Source organism: Macaca fascicularis, chromosome 5 (assembly GCF_037993035.2).
Source record: "Macaca fascicularis isolate 582-1 chromosome 5, T2T-MFA8v1.1".
Lineage (NCBI taxonomy): Eukaryota > Metazoa > Chordata > Mammalia > Primates > Cercopithecidae > Macaca > Macaca fascicularis.
In genome coordinates, this window is record NC_088379.1 from 20826324 (window position 1) to 20852184 (window position 25861).

At 37.1% G+C, this 25861-nt stretch overlaps 1 protein-coding gene across 6 annotated transcripts in view; it reads right to left on the bottom strand.

Moving 5' to 3' along the window:
• Window positions 1–25861, bottom strand: part of KCNIP4 (potassium voltage-gated channel interacting protein 4) — a 1214918-nt gene that overhangs the window by 954256 nt on the left and 234801 nt on the right. For 2 of the 6 annotated variants that reach the window (XM_045393212.3, XM_045393211.2), the window contains exon 1: window positions 12312–12745. The exons of the other annotated variants lie outside the window; for them this stretch is intronic. In XM_045393212.3, coding sequence (XP_045249147.1) covers window positions 12312–12399 — 88 coding nt within the window. In that variant the 5' untranslated portion in view covers window positions 12400–12745. Of the gene's footprint in view, window positions 1–12311; window positions 12746–25861 lie in introns of those variants that run through there. 6 annotated transcript variants of the gene reach the window in all.

The following is a 25861-nucleotide window of genomic DNA, read 5'->3' on the forward strand; positions in this document are numbered from 1 at the left end:
GAGTAGCTGTTAATATTGGCTTCTGAAGTAACTAATGTATACATGTTATTGTAGTGTAAACCATTTTTTACTATACTTCATATCTCACGAGAAAGCCAAGATTAATAGTTAATCTTATTTTTGGTGGGAAAAAAAACTTAATTACAAATTTTTTGAAAATTAAGGAGTTTAGACTCAAAAAGTGTTAGCAAGAATATATATTGCACATATTTGTGCAATATACAAGTCATCTGACATTTTTGGGTAGGAAAATATCTTTTGGCAGGAGAGTATTAAAGCATAATTAAGTAAAACCCTTTAAGTATATTAATTTATAATATTATCATTTATGAAGGAGGTCTTTGAGTCATATGTTTTACCTAATTTGGAACATTTTAAAATCAATAGAAAGTGAACACATTTTAACATTTTCTAAGGAATTTAAAATAATACACTACACTGATATATAAGTATCCGAAATAGGACTTAGTGCTATTTGAATGAGTACTGATTCCAGTCACTGTCCTTACAAATGCTGGCTTGTAAAAGTACTCAGTGGCACCTTGAATTGGGATTGCTTTATTTTTTCCGATGAGGAAACTGGTATCATGGGGGGAATATGAACTTGTCCAAGGTCACCTGCTAAGATGTGATGGTGCTAAGATAAAAGTTCAGATCATTTTGTCTGCCAAGTGTAAGTGTTTCTACCCCACCAAGCCACCACCTGAGGCACTTTTCACAATGTAAGGTTGTGAGAATAATGTGCTTGTGGAATGGGAGAGTAATAATCAGTACATGAACCAATTAGCTGTTATAATCTTGGTAACATCACTTGAATAACTCAGGTTCAATTGTCTCTTCTGAAAATAAAGAAAGCAGGCCAAATGATTTTTTTGTTGTTGTTTGTTTGTTTGTTTTGTTTTGGTTTTTGTTTTGAGATGGAGTCTTGCTCTGTCGCCCAGGCTGGAGTGCAGTGGTGTGATCTCGGCTCACTGCAAGCTCCACCTCCCGAGTTCACGCCATTCTCCTGCCTCAGCCTCCAGAGTAGCTGGGACTACAGGTGCCCGCCACCATGCCTGGATAATTTTTTTGTATTTTCAGTAGAGACGGGGTTTCACCGTGTTAGCCAGGATGGTCTCGATCTCCTGACCTCGTGATCTGCCTGCCTCAGCCTCCCAAAGTGCTGGGATTACAGGCGTGAGCCACTGCACCCAGTCTGACCAAATGATTTTTAAGATCCATTGAGATGTAACATGTCTATGATCCAAGAATACATTCTGACGCAAAAAAAAATCTTTACATGAGTGACATGATAAACATAATGTTGTCTATATTGTTGCCGTTGTTTTCAGGACTTGTACCACTTTGAGTGCAAAAGAGCTTCTCAGCCTTCCAAGTTCAGGGTTTGTGCTTTAACTTGAAGACAGGCTAGGAGGGCATCATTGGAGGGAACATTTGCATGGATTTGGGAACATGCCCAGCCCTTGGCTATATAATTTCCCTTGGGGGAATTCAGTAGACACAGCATATAACTGATCTTTAAAGTTCTAAAAGCTTTTTATAGAACTGGCTTCCTAGCTCTTTAAAGCCTTTTGACTTTTGTTTGGCTCAGGGAATTACAAGATGATTACGAAATTCTTTTTGTATCTCTTATCATAAAACAGGCTCTATGTATCTTAACATATTATAGAACAGGAACGTGACTGATTTGGCAGGCATTGAGTCACTTATCCTAATCTGGTGACCTTGCAAAATAAAAATCTTCCCATTGTAGAGGTAATGATATTGAGCCCAGAAAATTTACTACTTTCTCCAGGAGAAGAAAACTGCATCTAGAGAACAGATCAACTTAAAGCCCGGTAATACTTTACTCAAAGCACGGTAATATGTTTGTGTGCGCGTGTAAAATCTCTAAAATGATAGTACAGCCAAGGCTGTATCTTTTTGTTTCCAGTAATTTTACCATAGTTGAAGATGGGAGGAACCTCTACATTTCTAATATTAATTTATTAGTTTATTGTATAGAGATATAACTATGTATTTTTTAATTTAAAAAACATTAAAATTCAACCATTATACATATACTATGTTCCCTGTAGAAAAATGAGGAAATGCAAATACATTGACATTTATACATAAATCAACCATAAGATACATGACTTTTTAAATAAATGAGCAAATATACAGGACCTACCCCATTTAGTTACACCTCCTCTGAGTACAGTTAGAGAGAATTCACACTTTCAATTATTTATAATAATCTCAATTATCTATAACTACTTTTATAATTGGAAGAAGTACCAGGTAGAGATAGAACAGCAGAATCATAACAGAGATTAGAATGAGCAGCTGAAGTAGCCAAGATCAGAAGTGATTAGGAAGTCACAATTCTACCAACTGTGGAAAAGATATGCAAAGAAACAGGCAGGAGATGGTGTAGCTTTGTCCCCTTAAAAGCACTGGTGTTCAACTTTGTAGTACTTCCAACGACTATGTAATGAACATTGACTGTGCACCAGTATGGTCTAGGCACCGGATTACAATAAACAGCAAAAAACCCATAATTATTTTAAAAAGTGTATATTCCACCTTTACAGACATTTGTAAATATTCTGTGTTATTTTAGGTAGTGATAATTTTTATGGAAAAGACTACCATGCCTCCCAGCTTGTCTGGGACAGTTTGGATTTATGCCTGTTTTCCTGCTGTGATTATTAAGATTGCCTCTTTTTACTCTCAAAAATGTCCCAGTTTTGGTGACCCTCTCTGTAAAAGAAATTTCAAGACAATGATAATATGAAAATATGTATGGGAGGGGTTCTTTTGGATTGGATGGTCAGGAGATGTCTCACTAGGTGATATTTGAGCTGAGAATTAAAGTAATCACACAGCTCTTAAGGGTGAATTTGAATTTGACAGGGGAAAACTATGTAGTCAAACAAAGATATAGTTCAGATTCAAACAAAGATGTAGTTCAGATTCTAACAAATCTGGTTTTATACCTTAGCCCCAGCACACCCTAGGTTTGGTACTTCGGGCTAGGTTCCCTGTGAGATACTCAATAGTATAGCTTAAGTCTAATAATGTGATGTAGAAATGAACACATTAAATTATATGGGCAAAGACACATATTTATTTAGGATATCCTCTCACAACACCATAAGGAAATAATCTATATTTTAAAGCAACTACTGTGCAGTAAACACTGTGTTTGGGTTCAGCTGGATAATTAAGTATTACTGGTTGAGTATCCCTAATTCAAAAATATGAAATCCAAACTGCTCCAAAATCTGAACCTTTCTGAATGCTCAATGGACACTCAAAGGAAATGCTCAGTGGAGCACTTTGGATTTCAAATTTTCAGATTAGGAATGCTGAACCAGTATATATTCTGCAAATATTCCAAAATCCAGAAGCGTCCAAAAACCAAAACACTGCTGGTCCAAGCATTTCAATGATGAGATACTGAACCAGGTTTTCTGTCATTTAGAAGATCCTGATCTACCTGAGATACAACTTGAACACCTGAATCTGTTCAATATACAGGGTTGACTAGTAATTAAATGCTGAACAATATGGGACAGACAACTTGTACTATCAGAGCTCAAAAAGAAAATAAATCAATATACATCACAGAATGAAGCAGGGTTCCAAGGAAAGAAAATAGGATCTGAACAGGTGTTTAATTGATAAAATGCAACATTTCCTACCTGACCACTCAAAAAGCCATGGAAATATTGCTCCAGACAGACAACAGGACCCTCTGTTGGGCTTGGCCGGTAGTTTCTGCAGCAATCTGGATTGTGTGGACAATTTAGCTTTTTAGCAAAACTCCCTGTTCCTACAAATAATCCCACTAATCCTCTCTCTCCCCAGCTGCTTCCTCGCCCTTCCTGCTTGGCTCCCCTCTCATAAGCCTCTTTCTAATTTTTTCAGAGGAACATATTTTACAGTCTCGTTGCTTCACCTACCTTGCCCATTGTCCTTGCCTAAAACTGTCCTTGACTGAAATAGCAAGAGATAGGTTTCCTCTGCTTTTGAAATCTTAGCATATGTTGGTCGGTTGAGTTAACTGCTTCATATTTATTTGCTGTACTGGCAAGTTGACACAGGGCAATTGGGAATCATGAAGAAATAGCTCAGCAGAACCACGAGATTCAGCTCTTAACAATCACTTAATAAATGTTGGTTGAATGAATAAATGGCTATTATAGTTGTTGAAAACTAATAAAATTAAAGGCAAGTGAGTTTAAAAATTGCAGTCATTTATATAGGTTGGTTTCTATTTACTCCTAATTACCAGGAAGCATATAATGATTAGGTATTTCAATTATCTTTAGTGAAAATTTAATTTGAATAAAACTAACAGAACATCCTATAGATACCAGATCAGTAATAGTGACAAATGTCTTAAATGTGTGCCAGCAACAGAAATAATTATACAAAGATCCCCATTTTGCAGATGCGATGACCCAGCTTAGAGGGGTCATCTAACTGGTCTTCCCAATTGTGGGGTTAGGAATGAAGCTGGAATTCTGACACAACTCTATGCTGTGCTGTTGCCTCTCAGAAGAATGACTGGGTGTTGAGCAGAGAGAACAGTTCTCCTGGAACACATTTTCAGAATACAAACTTTTTTCAGTTATAATGTAATATATGTATATTATTGTGATTAAGACTATGATGAAAAGACATTAGAGGAAGCAAAACAAAGCCTAATAGTCCGGATATGAGACAAGTAAAGAAGGGTGTCAAGTGACGAAATGCTTTTTATGATGATACATACAACGATGAAATGCTCCCTTATGCCAAACCTTGGCACAGTCCTTCTATGCCCACCCTGGCTACTCATTCAGTCCTACTCTCAGATTTGTTCTTCCTGAAGTTGGAAAACAATGATTCATTGGCCATCCTCAGCCATTATTATATGTTGATTCACTGCAGGGCTTTATTTGCCCTCCTCTAAAAACATAAAGTGAACATTAGCCCCAAATAAAGAATATCTTGGGACATCCTGATGCCACTGCTATATCTCTATTAGGCAGGAGAAATAGATAACCTTAGGCACAGAGCCATATTTTGCAGGGACTTGCTAAAAACTGATTTGTTGGCAAAACTAGTTTATATTGCATATATATGTATATGTGTGTGTGTATATACATTGTACATACGTGTGTGTGTATATATTGTACATACACACACACACACACACACACACACACACAAACCTCAGTGATGACCTCTGTCATGGTCAGTTGGACTTTTCTTCCACAGTTAAGGGAAGTTCCTCAGATCTTATCTTCCCAAGCCCACAAAAATATCCCAAGACTGGAAAAACAGTGTTGGAGAGAAAATAAACTTCGCCCAAGAAAAGCTGTTGATATGGTTTGGATGTTCTGTTCCCTCCAAATCACATGTTGAAATGTGATGCCCAGTGTTGGAGATGGTGCCTGGTGGGAGGTGTTTGGATCATGGGGGTAGATCCCTCATGAATGACTTGGTGCCTTCCCCAGTGTAATGAGTTACTGACAGATCTGATTGTTAAAAAGAATCTGGGACCTCCCCTCATCTAGCTTCCTCTCTTGCCATGTGACACATCTGCTCGACTTTCACTTTCCACCATGATTGTAAGCTTCCTGAGGCATCACCAGAAGCCAGGCAGATACTGGTGCAATACTTGTACAGCCTGCAGAACCATACGCCAAGTAAATCTTTTGTCTTTATAAATTACCCAGCCTCTGGTATTCCTTTACAGCAATGCAAAACAGAGTAACACAGACGTCAACGTGCCTAACAAACACAAACCACAGCAACATCTCACTGAGTTGTAATAACATCTTCCCATAATAACAAACATCACATTAGTTTCAAATATCATTTAATTTAGCTGATCATAATGACATTCTCTCGGAATACAGAGTCAATCTGTTTGAACGTATAGGTTTACTTTACTTCTGGAATGTAAAAAAATATATACAGAGAAATATTTGAGAGGAGTTTTACGGTCAAAGTAAAAGATAAACAATGATAGTGAACGATGTGGTAGAATGATAGGAACCTCTGCATGACCCAGAGATACGATTAGCTTGCTCATGCCACCTTCAATATCTTTTGAGGGGAAGCAACTTGACCACTGTGACAAATTTTAAATAAAAAAGCCCAGTCAGTGGTTATACCAGTGGTGAGTGAATATAAAATAATCAATACTGCTATGAACGTATTTCTCCTGCTTAGAGTAGCTTTCCTGCAGGTTTCTAGGATGGGGTCAGACAATGGAAGCAGTAGCAGAAACTCTGAAAGTAGGAGAAAAATGAGACCAGCATTTTTTTCTTCCCTGAGCTTTCTTCCTATCAGGCCTCTGTGGGTAGGCTATATTCCTGTACTCAAGGCCGCCACTCTGGAAGCTTTCTGGACACAGTTTTCCTCTCCAGGCTCTGGAAGTGGTTCCTATCTCTTGCCTCTTCAATAGTTCACTGTTACCAGCTGGAGAATACACATGACTCCTTATTGCTCCAATACAGAGTCACTTTATCACATTCTTTTCTGGAGTGTAAGATCTCGTTCCTGTCAGAAACAGAACTAATACAGATCATAATCAATGTATAATATCCTCTAGTCTTTGTCTTGTATCGTGAAACTTAAACATTTCTTTAAGTACTTAAACGATGCACTGATTTGGAAGTGCTGAAATTTCTGGTAAGAAAGCTCTGATTACCTTTAGCAAGAGGGGCAAATGCAGCTTTTCTTTTCTTTTCTTTTTTTTCTTGAGACAGAGTTTCACCCTGTTGCCCAGGCTGGAGTGCAATGGCATGATCTTGGCTCACTGCAACCTCTGCCTCCAGGATTCCAGCGATTCTCCTGCTTCAGCCTCTTGAGTAGCTGGTACTACAGGCACCCGCCACCATGCTCAGCTATTTTTTCATATCTTTAGTAGAGAAGGGGTTTCACCAAACTGGTCAGGCTGGCTTGAAACTCCTGACCTGGTGATCCAACTGCCTCGGCCTCCCATAGTGCTGGAATTACAGGTGTGAGCCACCGCACAGGGCCAAATGCAGCTCTTTCTACGAATATGAGCTCTTCCCTTTAAACCATGTGCAACATATTGATTAGTTTAGCCAATCAGTAAACAAGTGAGTTTTAAGAGTTTACCACGTCTAAGACTATGAGATCAGACCACTTACTACTTTAAAGTTATGACAATGATAAAAACAGTCTTCTTTGGGAAAGAAGAGGCTTTAACCCTGCAAGCTTACCTAATATGCTAATTATAGGAAAAAGAACATAATTTGCAATGTAATAAAACATTAACATGCAAATTTCTTTCTGAAATTCAAGACGGCAACCAGTTACCTATATATATAAGTGTTTTGTCTGTTTAATCAGGGATCCTGTAATCAGATTTGGCAGAAATGGCAGATTATAAGAAGATTAAGCAAGACTATGAATTCTCCACAAATGTCCCTTTAATCCTGATTATAAACTTAAACAGGACAAAATAATTATCCTGATAAAGTTTAAAATGTAAACTCTGTTGGGAAAAGTAACAGTGCCATAAATTCATTGGCAGTCAAGTGTAAACATCATTTTTCTTTGCTTTCTTTTTGCTTGAGAATAGATTTCGATGGAAGAAATAGCACAAGAAAACAGTGTAACATGGTGGTATTTTATATGTATTTGAATAATGCAAATTTTACATGATGTTATACGAAATATAATCTTGTTTTATCAGCAAAATTGGAAAGAATTGATTGAAAAGTTGAAAAAAAAATCAGGAATAGCATAATGTCAGAGCAGGCAGGCCAAGAGAATATAAACTATTTGACTGCCACATGCCAGGGCCACTTGAACTGGGAAATAGAAAATCCTGTCATTTTATTTTATTTTATTTTATTTTATTTATTTTTTGCCAAGATTCAGCTTGAATTTTGCTCGTGTGTATTTATGTGAGGTCTTTAGGGGCACATCCTTTGTGTGAGATGTGTCTGCCCTATGTGTAAATGTGGCTGGCTGGGGGATGAGAGAATACAACCCCAGGGGAGAGAGGTTGGAAATACAATTCTCTGTTCTATCATCTCCAGGGGGGAAGAAGAGAACAGAAAATGGAAGGGCACATGGCCAGAAAAAAACTTTAAGTCTCTGATTTTGCTTAGGATCACCTCTTACCTTCTCTTCAGACTTCAAAAATGTAGTATAAAAAAATATTTAAGGCCGGGCATGGTGGCTCATGCCTATAACGCTAGCACTTCGGAAGGCCGAGGTGGGTGGATCACCTGAGGTCAGGAGTTAAAGACCAGCCTGGCCAACATGGCAAAACCTCGTCTCTACTAAAAATACAAAAATTAGCAGGGCTTGGTGGTGAGCGCCTGTAATCCCAGCTACTCGGGAGGTTGAGGCAGACAGAATTGCTTAAAACCTGGTAGGCGGAGGTTACAGTGAGCTGAGATCGCGCCACTGCACTCCAGCCTAGGCAATAGAGCAAAATTCCGTCTCAAAAAAAAAAAAAAGTAAGTATTTATATGTCTAGCCTGTGGTGACTTGTCCCACAATACTTCAATGATGTCAAGTTTAAGGCTGGAAACCACTCAGTGAAAACTTGTGGAACATATGTCAAATGTGCACCATCTCTCTCTCTCATCCTTTGATCTAAAGCTCTCTACTTGATGGAATGATGAATTCTTACCTCCTGCTTTTAATAATTTCACAAAATTTGAAATACTTTAACCCAGTAGTTAAACAGCAATTCAGTGTTTCACAGAATTTTGGGGTTTAAATTGCTTTTGCTTCCCTTAGGTGGAGAATTGAACTTGGACATGCCTATAACTTTCAGGCCTGAAGCCTGAAACAGAGCTCCAGGCAATAACCACCACACACATATATTTGGGGAATTCTTGCTAATAGAAAAATGTGTTCAGGTCTTGACTTTTCAAGCAAACAATGTACAGAATATTGAAAAATGTCAAAACAACCTTCAAATAAGTACCCTAAAACATGACAATACTAAATTTTGCACATAAAGAAGAAACAGTTCAAAAACATGATATCAGCAATAACATTCATCCTTCTCAATGGGGCGGCATTCATATGATAGGGTGTTGTATGGGTTCCTATGATACACAAATCATTCATATGATAGGGTGTTGTATGGGTTCCTACGATACACAAATCATTCATATGATAGGGTGTTGTATGGGTTCCTATGATACACAAATTGCCCACTGATAGAAGCATCATATTCTTGGAGCAATCCTAAGACCTATCTCCATTTATTTAGGTGTACAAGAATATATTGGGTAGCATGAGCCTCATCTAGAATTGAATGTAATATGGTACATCAAGAGGCAGGTCTCAAACTGAGAAGAAAACAGGATACTTGATCCTACAATGAACTGAGGTCATTAACTTGTAATATTTGCATATGGATTTCTGTGATTTACTATACATAACAAATAAATTTTTTAAATGCTTGTGTTTTTATGATTAATACAGACATTACATATGTTTGTAAAATACACTCTTTGAGAAGTGATTTGCCATGATAAAAAATATGTAGGAAGTTTCAGGGAAAATAGATGTATCTTATTTTAGCTGGACAAATATTTACCTTTGAATCTGTACTCTTTAAAAAAATTATTTTAGAAATCAAATTAAATTTTTAATTTGTAAGCAATCCTAGGCATTGCCAAAACTTACATGAAAAGCTCTCACAAAAGGAAACTGCTTTTCTCTAACTTGTGATAACACTAATAAGACAAATTGAAGGAAAGTTTGTATCCACAAAAGTTTCTTTGCACTTCCAATGTTCTATGTTTATATAAATGGCCCATTTTGGCATCAAATGAGAAGCAGCTGTCAAAAATAAAATTATATATTTCAGAATTAACCTGTTTTCAAATGTAAAACAAAATCACTATTTCCTCAGATAACATGATTGACCAAAAAAATAAAAATAAAGGGATTGTTGGTAAAAAGAAAAAAATCACCCAAGACATGTTCGTGCTGTTTTAAATTTTTGATAACTACAAAGATACATGCTGATTGCTCAGGATACGATTAGCGGCTGCCTGCATATCCAACTTTAAAGGAAATTTTTTAAGCTAGTTCAACTCTGTTTCCTACTTCTTCATTAATTACTTAGCTAAAGGACTTGAAAATGTCCTAATGAATTTTACATTAGACTCTGCAATATCAATGGTGTATATTACCACAGCATCTAGCAAATGCATAAATTGACTTTTCCAAGTAGCATTTTGAGGAGTTGTAAAGATTCTGGCTGGATATCACAAAATTTAGTATTAGAGACTGAGCCGAAAAGAATTTTTACAAGAAACAGGTTGCTGTAATCACATTTCTCAGGTCATAAATCTATGTTACTACTTTATGATAATCTGTCGGTCCTTGTTCTCAAAGTTCAAAGATGCTGTGCTTCTTTTTGTTTCTCCTGTGGTTCAAAAAGAAAGCAATCCCACTTAGAGTGATTTCTAAATATGCATTGAATAAAGCTTAAAATATTGCTGCTATACTAGCTTTCCATAATTTCCATATATTAAAGTACCATCCAGTGATAAAGTACCAACCACAGTAATTTGGATTTAATACCTATGGTTTACAGCTTCACAACCACTTACCATTTTCGTAAAATTCTTTGAAATCAAAAGTTTAAGAAAACTATTCAACAAACAGAATGAGCTAGACAGGCAGAAAACTGCACCTAAATCCAGTTAGAAACAGATAAAACCTTAGGATTGCCCTATCAGAGAGGAAAGGACAGACAACCATGGAAACCTCATGGAAAGCTTTCTTTTATAAAATATTTCTCTAGTTTCATGGCAAGGTGAAAGATCACCTCTTGCTCATTTTCAAATGTGCCATGATACCATAAATGGTACATCATCCTTACTTGAATGTTGAAAGCGAATATGCTGGTAACGTCAAAGTCATAGTGATGGGACTAAACATTTGTAATCTAAAGGTGAAGACCGCATGAGAACCACCACAGAGCTCCGAGCTGGCAAAAGTCAGATACAGACTCTCAACGATTATTCCTTAAAGAATATCCAAAGTCACCACAATTCACATTACCTAAAGATTAAAATGCGGATATTAACAGGAAATTAACATTAGGATATTAAAAATCCTCTTAATATCTATTAATATTTAATGAGGCTCTCTAAAATCATTTGATTGTCAGTTATTCTCTTAAAATGGTTTTCCCTTATTACACTAACATAATTGCATATGCAGTTTTGTTAATTATCGTGAAGACTTTACTTTCTTAGGTAAAATGTTGCTCAAATTCATCTCTCAGCTTTATATCAGCACATCACCTCTTGCTCATTGTCAAATGTGACATGATATCATAAATGGCACATCATCCTGATATCATCCTTACTTATTTACAGTGTGTGAGTTTCTTTACTCTTTTTTTTCTCTTCATTTAAAGAAGACAAATACAGGTCAGTATTTGAAAAATAAAGCTCACAACAGTTCTTTACGACCAGAATCAAAGTATGGTGTTCTATTAACCAAGATTTGTCTCTCAGAAGTTTGATGGTCCGTTAAAAATATATATATTATCAGTGTCAAGTAATTTTGGTCCCACCTGTCACTAACTTAATGACGGCATTGCCTAGGAATTTCATGGGCAACAAAACTGTTGGTTTAGCCTCATAATTTTGGAACATTTTAAAAATACTTTCTTGCTATCAACACTTAAGATTTAAATAGAGTTTCTATTTCAATCGTGCAAATTTTTAAACATTGAAATCCACTGCAATGAAACAAATATCAAACCTCACATGGACATTTTACTCTACAGCTGTTTTCATATCTTGCTCACAATTTGCAAGGAACTCAGAGATCCAAAAGAAATATCCTTAGCTCTTTCACGGCCAAGCCCTATGATCAAACACACTGGAAATAATCTGTGGATTATAATAATCAAAGAGTTCTAGAGAATTTCTAAATATCTGCAGGAAGAAAATCTGTGTGCTTTTCCAGTAAACTGCAGCAAGCAGGAAAGAAGAGAAAAACCCCTTGCACGATCATGTATTTAAAAAAAAAAAAATCTTTCTACTCTGCAGATACTGTTTCCTGAAATTTACCAACAACACTGTCTTGAAGACATAAAAAAATACATCCACAGAATTCAGTTTTACCCCTAAAAGAGCTGCACTGCACACATTTTTAGAAACATAAATCTCAGCAAATACAGTTGCATTTTATTGACAACATTAAAAATAATCACAACAAAGAAATAGTGAGTCTTTCCTATTCCATTTCAACTTCATTACCATGCTCTACTAGCCTCTATTAAAAAAAAAAAAAGTCATTACCTGTATGAAGAGAACCTGTTAATAGTCTGAGAAGGTACTGGGCACATTTCAATATTTCCCGTTTACACCGCTTTCTACAGCCACTCATCTTAAGCAACAAGGTATTCCTCTGAGGAGAGCCAGAAGTCTTTGCCAATAATAATAATAAAAAAAAGACAGTCTCTGAGGAGAAACTTCTGTCTCAGTTTATGCACAGGCTGCCTTACAACTCCTGTGGAATTAGCTGTTAGCGCCTCAATCAGAAATTCCTTTAAAATGCTAGAGAAGCCAGATACAGCTACAACAGTAACAGGGAGGTGAGAAAACACGGCTTCTCAGTGTGGTGACCAAGTTCTTCTGTGGCAACAGATAGGCTGCCGGTTCACACTTGTAGTATCCCAGCTCTGGTTCGGCTCGGCATCCCCTCTCCAGAAGCAGTTGCAACCTCACAGACCATTCAGAGGGAGGCGGGGCCTGTGATGCCAGCTCATCAGTGAATCAGCATGTAAGCAGGTGAGAAGACAGATGACAGGTCACTGGGTCTGAAACCCTTCGGATACCAATAAAGGGAATGTGTGAGTGCACTCCAGCCTGCTGGGGAGGAATCTCAGGGCCCGAGGCTGTACAAAATGAATGATTCCCAAAAAAAGGAGGTGGGGAGAGGGAAGTATGCTGCTCAAGGTCAGACATCAGACAACTCCCTGACACGATGTTAATCAGATTCAGGAAGGCTACATGGGGGAAAGGCTCATGTGAGAAGCTGACCCTGATTCTAAACAGACTTGACGATTTACCACCACCTGGGGACAATGCTATTTTGTCAGGGATAAATGTATTCTTCATGGGCTTAGAGGTAGAAAATAAGCTGTTTCTTAAAACTGGCTACATTTTCTGCACAGCGCATGGGCTCAGGTATTTGGAAATTAGGATATATAATTGTCTCCTTTAAAACACAGTAGCCTAGAAACCACAAATCTTAAGCCCTCTACATTGCCTCCAGGCAACAGAGCTCCAAAACTAATTTGCTGTCTTGTCCTAAGAGAAAGAAGTGCCTCAGTTTCTTCATATTTCAACAATGCTAATACAACCATCTCCCTACCAATCAACTTTTTAAAAGTTAATAGCCAGAACAATGGCAAGGATTTGCAATTTTCACAAAGTACTTTCCCTTTAAGGCACTGGGAAAGAGGCAGTTGCTGTGGAAGCCAGAAAACTACAGGCTTGCCTTCTCTGAAAAAGCGGTTTTCCTGAATTCTTAAGTGCCTTAGGCAGTTTTTAGGATTTGTCTACACTCTTAATTTATACTCCAAGAGTTTTTTGTTTATTTTTGTTTGTTCTGTATAAACATAAACATTGTATCTGTGAGATTTAGCACAGATGGGAACATATTTTAAATCCGAGACAGGTCTTTTGGCTTCTTATTCTGACAGCTGCAATAATTCTAGTTGAAACTGATAATTCCCAACAATACTACATAAGAAATGATGTTCTTCTACACTAAAGAAAGAAGCACTCCTGGACTCACAGACTGAAACACATTGAACAGAAACTCATTCTCTTCTAGAACTCTTCCCCATTCCCACCAGTCTCAGGGGTCTAACCAGGCTAACCATTTAAATGGAATAACAAAGCATGCTTTCTAGGAATTTTCAGAACTTTAATTGAAAGTATTTAAGATATAAATAGACTCATACACAAAGATCAGCAACATGCTTTTTGAAGTTCTTTCTCCTACGCATTTATCATGAGTGATGGCATCCCTAAGTTTGAAACAGGCAGGAGAAATACACAATCGTAGTTCAACAGTTGGTTTAATCAGTTGAACACTCCATTACCTTATCTCCAAAAGTGGGACTAGAATGCATATTTTATTTACTTGTTGGAGAGTAAAATAAGATGGGAATGGACAACGTTAAGCACAATACTTTTATTCATAGATCTAGCAATTATATACTGAGAACCTATTATGTTCTAGACATGGTTCTATGTGCTGGGAACACAGTGGTAACTGAGAAAGGCAAAGCCTCTGTTCTCATGCAGCTTACACCTCAACAAAGAAAACATCAAGTTACCAAATAATAAGAACATATCCCACATGAGTCAGTGTTGTTGAACCAGGAGAAAACATTAAAACCAGCTGGCAGAATAGAAAGAGAGTAGGTTGAGAGGTCAGGAAAGAGATCTCTAAGAAAAGAAGTTAAGCAGGAGTTTACATTACACGAAGGAACTGACCGTGAGATGTTTAGGGTAAAGGGCACCTTGGGTGGAGGAAACAGCTTGTGCAAATACCCCAAGCTGGGAATGAGCTTGGCATCCTTAAGGAACAGAAAGAAGGGTGTGGCTGCTGAAACATGCTGAGCCAGAGGAGACTTCGGGGAGACATTTTCATGGATGAAGTCGGGAGCTACAGTAGGCAGTATGTGAAGCCTTATAGCTGGGGTAAGCGATTCAGATTTCAGGCTTTTTGCCAGAAAGCCACTCTAGGGAATATGGGACTTGTGTGATCTGCCTGCTATGTAAAGGATGAACTGCTAGGGAGCAAGGGAGGAAAAGGAACACATGAGAGGGGGCGTCACAGCGGTCCAGGTGAGAAACAATGGTGGCATAGCCTGGAGTGGAAATATAGGTAGTCAGTTTCTGGATATAATTGAAAACAGAATCAGTATAGTTTGGTACACTGAATAGGGACATGAGGGAAAGAAAAAATTAAGGATGAATTAGTTTGGGACATGAATAACTGAATGGGTAAATTTAATGAGTTGATGACATAGAAATGCTATGGGATTGCTGGATCGTATGGTAATTCTGAGTTTTTTTGAGATCCTCCATACTGTATTCTAAAATAGCTGTACTATTATAATTTACATTCCCAATAACAGTATACCCAGGTTCCCTTTTCTCTGCGCCCTTAGGATACTTGTTATCTTTTGTCTTTTGTCTAATAGCCATTCTAACAGATGTGCAGTGATAGATCATTGTGATTTTAATTTGCATTTCCCTGATGATTAGGGATGTTGACTGTTTTTTCAGGAACCTATGGGTCATTTGTATGTCATCTTTTGAGAAATGCCTGTTCAGGTGCTTTGCCCATTTTTTAAATCGAGTTATTTGTTTTCTTGCTATTGAGCCATTTGAGTTTCTTACATATTTTGGATGTTACCCCTTATCAGATGTATGGTCTGCAAATATTTTCTCCCAATTGTGGGTTATCTTTTCATTATGTTTTTGTTGTTGTTTTTGATTTTTGCTGTGCAGAAGCTTTTTAGTTTGCTGCAATTTCATTTCTCTATTTTTGCTTTTGTTGCCTGTGCTTTTGGGGTCCTTTATGAGAAATCATTGTCCTGAAGCTTTTTCTCTATATTTCAGTAGTACCACAGTTCCAGGTTTTACATTTAAGTATTCAACCTATTTTGAGTTAATATTTTTGTAGATGATGTGAGATAAAGGTCCAGTTTCGTTCTACATATGGTTATCTAGTTTTTCCAACACCTTTTATTGAAGACACTGTCCTTCCCCCATGGTGTGTTCTTGGCACCTTTGTCAAAACTACTTCTGGGGATATATATAAAAAATTGAAATTAGTATGTCAAAAAGATATCTGCATTTCCATGTTCATTTCATCATGATTCATAATAGCCAAGATATGGAAGCAATCTAAGTGTTCATCAACAAATGAATAAAAAAATGTGGTATATATACACATTGGAATAATATCTAGCCTTATACAAATTAGGACATTCTGTCATTTGTGATAATAGGGAAGAACCTCAAGGATGTTATGCTAAGTTAAATAAGCCAGGCACAGAACGACGAGTATTGTATGATCTCACTTATATGTGGAATCTAGAAAAGTTGAACTCATAAGAACAAAGAGTTGAATGGTATTTACCAGAGGATGAGAGGGAAGGGCTGATGGACAAAGGAAGAATGTTGGTCAAAGGGTACAAAGTTTCAGCTAAACAGGAGGAATAAATTTTATTGATCAATTGTACAATGCGATGACCATAGCTGCTAATAATATATATTTCAAAATTGTGAAGAGTAGATTTTAACCATTCTCACCACAGAAAGATAAGTAGGTGAGGTAATCAAATTGTTAATCATCTTGGTTTAATCTTTCTGCAATAACCACATATATCAAAACATCATATTGTACCCTATAAATATATGCCAAGTATTATTTGCCAATTAAAACCTTAAAAATATAAATAAATACAAATTAATACTGTTGTGTAGTCTTCTAGAGTTAAGAGAATCGACAGATCTGCTTCAGATATATTAGAATTTAGATATCTATAATGTACTCAAAAATTAAGATGGATGTTTCAAGTCATTTAAAAATACATTTTTGTTGTTGTTCTGTTTTTTTGAGATGGAGTCTCACCCTGTCACCCCAGCTGAGTATAGTGGCATGATCTTGGCTCACTGCAACCTCTACCTCCTGGGTTCAAGCAATTCTCCTGCCTCAGCCTCCTGAGTAGCTGAGATTACAGGTGCCCGCCACCACGGCTGGCTAATTTTTATATTTTTAGTAGAGATGGGGTTTCACCATGTTGGGCAGGCTGGTCTCAAACTCAGGTGATCCACCCGCCACGGCCTCCTAAAATGCTGGGATTACAGGAGTGAGTCACCACGCCCGGCCTACTAAAAATGCTTTTTAAAATGAGAGATAAAACCAGAAAACCTACAAATGTCAAAAGGATAATAGATATGTTGGTCAATGCAGGCTGCTACAGCAAAATACCATAGTCTGTGGGGCTAAAACAACAGACAATTTCTCACAATTCTGGAGACTGAGAATTCCAAGATCGAGGTGCCCGAATACTCAGGTTTTGGTGACGGCCGTCTTTCTAGCTTGTAGAGTGCTGTCTTCTCTCTGCATCCTCACACGGAGGAGAAAGAGAGAGATGCGGTATCCTCCTCCTCTTATAAGGACATGAATTCTATTGTGAGCACACTACTCTCCTGACGTTATCAAAACCTAATGACCTCCAAATGTCGCACCTCCAAATACAATCACTTGGGAGGTTAGGACTTTACATACAAATTTGTGAGCAGGAAAAACAAATATTCATTCCGTAAGAGAAGAATACTACAAACAACCCTACAACATAATGTTTGTGAATTGGATGAAATGGAACAATTCCTTAAAAAATGCAAACTAAAATAATTCAGCAAAGATTAAATAGATAATTTGAATAGCTTTATACCTGTTAAGTAAACTTAATTTACAATTTATACAATTTTCTATTAAAAAAACCTTCAGACCACATGGTTTCACTGGAGAATTCTACCAAACATATAAAAAAGAATTAACACTAATTTTTCACAATCTCTTCCAGAAAACGGACAGGAGTCAATACTTCATAATTCATTTTATGAATACAGTATTGGCATGACACAAAAACTAGAGAAAGACAGTATCACAAAAAAGTAAAGTACACACAAATATCTCTTACAAGTATGGTCTCCAAAATCCTTAACAAAACACTATCAAAGATAAATTAGCAACATATAAAAGGAAATAGTATTATAACCAGGTAGAGTTCATTCTGGGGATGCAAACCTGGTTCAATATTTAAAAAATCAAAGTAGTATATCATACTATCAGGCCAAAAAAAAAAAAAAAAAAAAAAAAAAAAGAATCACTTGATTATATTCACTGATGCAAAAAAAAAAAAAAAAAGCATATGACAAAATTCAAAACTCATTCATGATTAAAAAAAAATCCAAGAAATAGGAATAGAGAAACTGCCTCACTTTGATAAAGAACATCTACAAAAACCTATAACATTATGATTAATGGTGAAAGGCTAAGTGCTTTCACCCAAAGATAAGGGTCAAGATAAAAAAGTGCTTCAATCAATGTTATTCAACATAGTGTTAGAAGTGCTAGCCAGTACGATAAGGTAAGAAAAGAAACTTAAAGGCATACGGATTGTAAATAAATAAACAAAATCTTTCCATTTGCTGATAAGATGATTTTCTGTATACAAAACCCAAGGAATCTATAAAAATTAAAATTTCTAGTATAAATTAGTGTCTTCAGGAATGTCATAGGATACTAGCTAAATATTCAATTATACTACTTGCAAAAAATCTGTTGTACTAGCAATGAACATATGGGCACTAAAATTTAAAACACAATATCATTTACAATGACTCAAAAAATGAAATACTTTGGTGTGTGTCAAACAAAACATACACAAGACTTGTGTGCTAACAATTACAAAATTGCTGAAAAAAATAAAAAGATGATTTAAATAAAATGTACTAAAGATGTCAGTTCTTTACTGCAACTGCAAGCAAAATTACCACAAGACTTTTCGAATATAGACAAGATTTTTCAAAAATGTATACAGATGTACAAAGGAACTAGAATAGCCAGCACAATTTTGAAAAGTAAGTCTTGAAATCAGGTAGAGTGATTTTAAGACTTACATGGCTGCAGTTCTCAAGTTTGTGAGGTATGGTTAGAACAACAGATGGGCACATGGTTCAGTGGTACAGAGTAGAAAACGCAGAAATACAGCTACACGATTATGCACACCTAATTTTGACAAAGATGCAACAGCAGCTATTCAAGAGAGGAAAGGCAGCCTTTCAACAGTGATGCTGGAGCACATGGACATCCATAGGCAAGAACCCAACCTTAGTGAAGATCTCACACCTTGTATAAATATTAACTCAAAATACATGACAGGCTTAAATGTAAAATGTAAAACTGTTAAAGTTTTAGAAAAAAAGAAGAAGAAAATCTTTAGAATCTAGGGCTAGGCAGAGTCCTTAGCAATGTTCGTTGCTAGTAAAACAGATTTTTCAAGTAGTATATATTCCAAAAACACGAGCCATAAAAGGAGAAATTAATAAATTAGATGGCATCAAAGTTTAATACTTTCACACATCAGAGACCCTGTCAAGACAATGAAAAGACAACATACAGAGTGAAAGTGAAATATCTGCAAACCACTTATCTGACAAAGGATTTGTATCTAGAATATATAAAAACTTTGAATATTCAACAATAGAGAAGCACACAATCCAATTAGAACATGAGCGAAAAACACGGAGAGTCATTTCACCAGAAAGGTAAAGCAGATGGCAAGTAAGCACATGAAAAGATATTTAACAGCATTAGTAATTATTGAAATGCAGACTAAAACTACAATGAGTTATTACTACATATCTATTAGAATGGCTAAAATAAAAGGAAAAATAGTGTCAAGATCAAATGTTGGCAAGGACACAGAAAAACTGGATCACTCATACATTGACAGTGAAAATGTAAAATGTTACAGTCGCTCTGGAAAACAGTCTGGTGGTGTCTTAAAATTCTGAACATACATCAGCTACAAAACCCAGCAATTGTACTCCTGAGCATTTATCCCAGAGAAATAAAAATTTGTTTTCACACAAAAACCTGTACACGGATGCTTAGAGCATTTTGACTTGTCATGGTCTTAACCTGGAAACAACCTAGATGCCCTTTAATGGGTGAATGGTCAAAGAAATTGTATATGTCCAAACCATGTGATACTACACAGCAATAAAACGGAATGAACTAGTGATAGACACACTTTAGATGGATCTCAAGGGAATTACACGGAGTGAAAAATGCCTATCTCAAAAGATTACATACCACATGGTTCCATTCATACAACATTCTCAAAATGACAGAATTACAAAAGTGGAGAACAGATTAGTGGGTACCAAGGATTAAGCAAAGGGTAGGGGGCAGAAGGAAGTGGATTCGCTATAAAAGCACAACATGGCAGATCCCCGTGGTGATGGAAGTCTTCTGTATTCTTATTGTATCAATGTTGATATCTGAGTTGTGATATTTTATTATAGTTTTGTAAGACGTTGCCATTACAGAAAACTGAGTAGTAAATTGTACACTGCATCTCTCTGTATTATTTGCTTATAATTCCACGCTAATCTACAATTATCCCCAAATAAAAATTTAATGAAAAATTTAATAAATAAAAAATTGTAAAAATACCTTTTGAGCCCCTTCTATGTGCTATTGTTTTAGGTGCTAAATATACACGAGTGAATCCAATGGACAAAATTGGTGTCTCATGGAACTTACAATGGGAAACGGGGAAAGAAACAACAGAATAGGCAAAGGGACACTGAGCATGCTGAATGGAGGGAAGGGATGGCAGAGCATGTAAAGCAAGGTGATACAAAAGTCCTCATGAGAAAGTGAGGATGTTTGAGTAAAATTTGAAGGTGGTGTATAAGAGAACCATGTAGATACCTGGAAAGTGCACATAGGTGCTTTCTCTGTATATGTAACTTTCTGTAGACCCTGGACAGTCACCTAATATTCTACAAATCAATCTGTTTGAAAAACCTCCTCAAAATCAGCCCTCTGTAGAAGGTTTATTTTTAACATCGAAGCCTAGACCACCAGCATGATCAATATTTTCTCTAGGGAAAGCAATTACTAATCACCAATTGTGTTGGATGTGTGCAAGGATCCCACTGCCTGTATCTATGTATCGTTGGGGAGTGTGCAGGGAAAATAATGTTGTTTAATGCCATCCTTGGGAAAACACAAAACATAATTAGGAAGAGAACTATACAAATATCACAGAGTATTAGAAGACAAAAATGTTCTTTTAATGATCAGATAATTTGGATTAGATATAACTACCACTAGCAGCAATATCAAGAATCAAGAGTTGCATGTTCAATAATAACAGATGTCTTTAATATTTCAGAGATGTTTGAGCAAAGCCACTGTTGTTTACAAAGAAATGTAAGTGAACAGCTCATAAGGGCTTAAAGGTCTTCTGGATAAAACCAGTTTTGGCACATGGTAAGGGGACTACTAAAATTCCTAACAGTAAAGTTACAGAAAAATTTAGTTTAAATGCAAACCGGCTCATCATGTGATAAGAACAAAAGGTTCCTTGAAGAGTGATGATTCCACAAGCAACTACTGGCCACGTGAAGTAAGTTACAGAAGGACATAGAAGTGTAGGCTTATTTCAAGATATATTTCTCCTAATTGCATTTTGGAGGAAATGTTTTTCAGAGCAGCTCTTTTAGAGAAGGCCAAAGTCCAAATATATGAAATCTTAAATGCACTTAAATGATCCTCATTGCTCCTTAGAATGGAAAAATAAATGTGACTGATTGATTAAGGGAAGAAGGTTGGCTTCCCTTCAAGGAATGAGGAGTGTAGTGATTCCCAAGAAGACTCTTTTCACAATGGAGTTTTCTCGCAAAGACTGCTCCTCTCAAAACATCTTGGTGTATTCTGTGTATCTCAGTGGGAATAGACATTGTTATGCCTTTCAAATTGTCACAAGTTGCAAAATTAAACATGTGCAGCGTAAAAATAGCACACCATGGGGCTACAAAGAGAGGCAGAACAGAGCCTAGCAGCAAAGTCACAGGTTTTGAAAGTGGGTCTTGATAAAATATGAGACTCGCCACTGTCCATTAGAGAGGAACTCCCCAATTCCAGGTCCCTTATTATTCCAGAAGCTGTTCCCCTACTTCAATGAGTAAAGAGTCTGCCACGACACTACCAATGTTTGCATCAACTTTGGTTATAGCTCTATGAATACAAAGCAAGTCAAAATCAACCCTACTGGCATGAGAAGTCCTCCTTTAGTGTGATTAGGTCTAAATTGACCACAAACCACACGATAAAGATTTTAGGTAATGCCTAAATGATGCCGCTGTTGAGGCTTTCTGCCATAGTCTAATGTCACACAATGAAGACTAAACCATTGAAAGATATGAGGATTCTGTATCACCTTGGGATTGAGTGTGACAATGTGAACGAATATTTACATGTAAATAGATTCACAGAAGTATCTACTAAATACAGATTATGAGCTTTAAAAAGTAAAACAAAACATCCTGGAGGGCCGAAGAAGTGAATTTTTTTCTAGAAGATGAGATTGAACAATTCTTTGTTTGGCTATGTTTTTAAGGAGAGCCACTGTTTGTTATTCATGAGTGTTCAGAGGTAAGGAAAAGTGTTTATGACATACGTGTAGATTTTGGACAAACAGTCCATTGGAAATGTGCACCAGGTAGAGCTGAGGCTCCATTGATGAGACCCCACCCACCTAAAACTCTGTCTGAAGTCCTCATTATTGTTGTGACAGGAGATGGAAGCAGATGTGTTTAGCTGAAGGAGAGCCCTGAGTGTCAGAGACAGATGCTTACATCACACTTAAATGAAAATAAAAATATATTGGAGAATCCTGTCCAATGGAGACACGACTGGCATCATGGGCTCGGAATTGGGTTTCTGTGTTAGCATCCAGGACTTCAAAAAAGGAAAGGTTGAGGGGTCAGTAGGGTTAGGGGAGCTGAGTTTCCAGTAATAGATTTATACCTAGATTATAAGAGAAAAGGATGAGATGTGTCGTCAAGTCGAATATTCCATAAAATTAGGCTGACATTATCCTGAAACACACACACACACACACACACACACACACGGATAATGTCAGCTAATATTATATATAAAAAATCAACTTATGAGAAATTATCTTTTTCCCACTCTTTGGTGGACCATTTAGAATAAGGAACTGGGGTTCTAATTTCACACTGGAACATAATATCAAATTGTTTACCTTCACTCAGATGCATGTTCTCAGCTATTAAACCGTCATGCAGTCTCCTGCCTGACAAAACACATGTAGTTACAGGAAGTATTAAAATAGTATCCTACAAGTATATAACCATTTTAAATGTTAGTATATCAACTTTTTTCTTTTCTTTTTTTTTTTTTTTTTTGAGACGGAGTCTCGCTCTGTCGCCCAGACTGGAGTGCAGTGGCGCGATCTCCACTCACTGCAAGCTCCGCCTTCCCGGGTTCCCGCCATTCTCCTGCCTCAGCCTCCCGAGTAGCTGGGACTACAGGCGCCCGCCACCGCGCCCGGCTAATTTTTGTATTTTTAGTAGAGACGGGGTTTCACCGTGTTAGTCAGGACGGTCTCGATCTCCTGACCTCGTGATCCGCCCGTCTCGGCCTCCCAAAGTGCTGGGATTACAGGCGTGAGCCACCGCGCCCGGCTATCAACTTTTTTCTTTATTGAGATCCCTGGAGCTTATCCACTTAATTGTATTTACACTCCTACCCATTTTTTCTCCAAGTACAACGTTTGGCCTATTTGCATCAGAACCACCTGGAATGCCTGTTTAAAACGCAGAATTCTTGGGCCCCGCCTCCAATATATAGACAGAATTTCTGAGTATGGGGTGAAGAGTCTTACAAGTCTGATATCTCCCGAGTTCTCAAAACACAGACTTTTGATAATCAAGGCGACATAAGCCAAATACCACCTTGGAATGAGAATGTCAAAGAAAAGCCAAAGAGCAAGCTGAAGATGACAAAATTATGGCTCTATAAAAGTCCCAATAACCCACCAGACATTTCTGCCTAAAGCCACCTGCAGACCACTGAGCGGCTGGGATGTGGTCTTGGTAATGCATTCCCAGCCTTCCATTTCAAAACAAATCACAAGTGAGTCAAGGAAGCCTCATTTTCAGTTATATCAAAGGCAATCAATAGGCAGCTTTAAAACAATGAGGTTGCTCATTTGGCTCGAACAAAAGTCATCAACCGCAAGCAATCCTGTGGTGTCCATTGGAATCTAATGGACTCACACAGATTTGGTAAACTTTTTACAATATTTTATATTGCCTTTTTACAATATTTTGTAGATTCGCCAGTTACCTAATGTTTAAAAACAATTAGGCCACATAGGTGATTTAAACTTTCGAATTCAGCATGCTATTTTCTCCCCTTCCTTTATTAATTTTTCTGCAGATTAGTATTTGTTAAATTATGTTACATATACTACTAGACTAATATAAATATGAGTAAGCTGAACTCTAACAAAAAATATTTGTGTATATTTTTTAAGGGAGAGGCACAAAACTTTCTGTCTCAATCTCTTGTGAGGTGAGATCCCCCCAAAAAACAATTGTGAGTCTGGGGTAACTAAGTGAAGGACAATAGCATAATAAAAAAAGCATTAAAAAGAACAATAAATGTGCTGAACTTCCCTTAACGCCCACCCAACATATACAGATGATGAGTTGACTCAGTATATATTTATTGAGTTTCTACTTATCAGGTAGAAGTTGAAAGCTGAGTTTCAGATGATGTTAAGATACAAACTGAGTATTTGGAAATGATTATTTACCATTCAGAAGAAAGGTCAATGTTGAAGGTCACATGTTGATATCATTCCTGAAGACATAGCAATTAAAACTGAATATGGATAGAATACCTGAAGGAGACAAAGGTGCCCTACAGGCTGTTGTCACATTGTCTTCGTTATAAATGGCATTGCCCTATTTTTCACTTGAAATTGTACTGTCTTACACTATTTCTTTGTCATAAACAGATACTAGTTTTTAAGAAAGAGAAGGTGCAAATAAATTTTTTTTTAATTTAAGATCATCAACAAAAAATAGTCTAAATATTATTTAAAAATAAGGGTTGTATTAAAACAGAAGTATTCTTGATTTACTCAGTAAAAAAGATTTTATTACTTATGTAAACACCCAGAAATAGTAGAAGCAATGGTATTAGAGAATCGCAGAAACATACATACTCAGTGATGTCTTGTCTACACCAGGTTACAATTCTCTTTAGTGTGAGTAATCCCTTTTTGGGCTAAAATGTCCAGTGATGCTTTTATAACTACACTAATGCCATAGGCCAAATGCCAAAAGAGAAGCACATATCCTAGTCCAACAGCTAATAATTACTGACATCATATAATGACAACCACCAGAGCTGCCAGGACATAGAACCTTTAGATTAAATTGGATAGGAGGGCACACATTGGCATGCTGTGCTGGGAAACATAGCAATAGAACAAGACATAACTGCTGTCATTCTTCCCAAATTATATATTCTTGTTTTGACTTACATAAGGCAAAATATTAGATTATATGGAAGATAATACCTCTTTAGTACTTCATCCTACACATCTAAATTCAATTTCGACTAGGTAAAGGCAGAGCTTGGCTCAGAAATCCTCTGTGCCTTCTGAATGTCCTTGAGTGTGTCCTAAGGATTCATTTCCCAACAGCAGTCTGAGGACGATCACACTCACACACTCCCCTGGAACTTGCTGCCATACCCCCTTCTCATCAGAGAAGCATGATTAAATATTCAGGACCCTGCCATCGTGGTGCATAGCAAAGTAATGCAGGGCTCTGACCTCCTCCAGGAAAATCAGTCAGGGAACAAATGCATGACAACAGGTGGTACTAACTGTGTACTGTAACCGAAAACCACCTAATGCAGTTTTCATGTTACACACTCTCCAATACTCACTGCAGAAGATGTTGTACTAAAAGCTTTTTTAAATGCATGCTGCAAATTCACATGCAGATCCAGCCACAGCTGACCTTCGGCTCCATGTGAACTCCGTAGCCAGCATGTGCCTGGAGGGGGAGGCAGTGGAATGAGCCCTGGACTGAGTCAGACTTGTGTCTGGCTCTCTCAAGGACTAAGGTTGGGCAAGCTGCTTCAGGTTTCAATCTCCTGATATGTAAAATGAAGGTATCATTTAAAT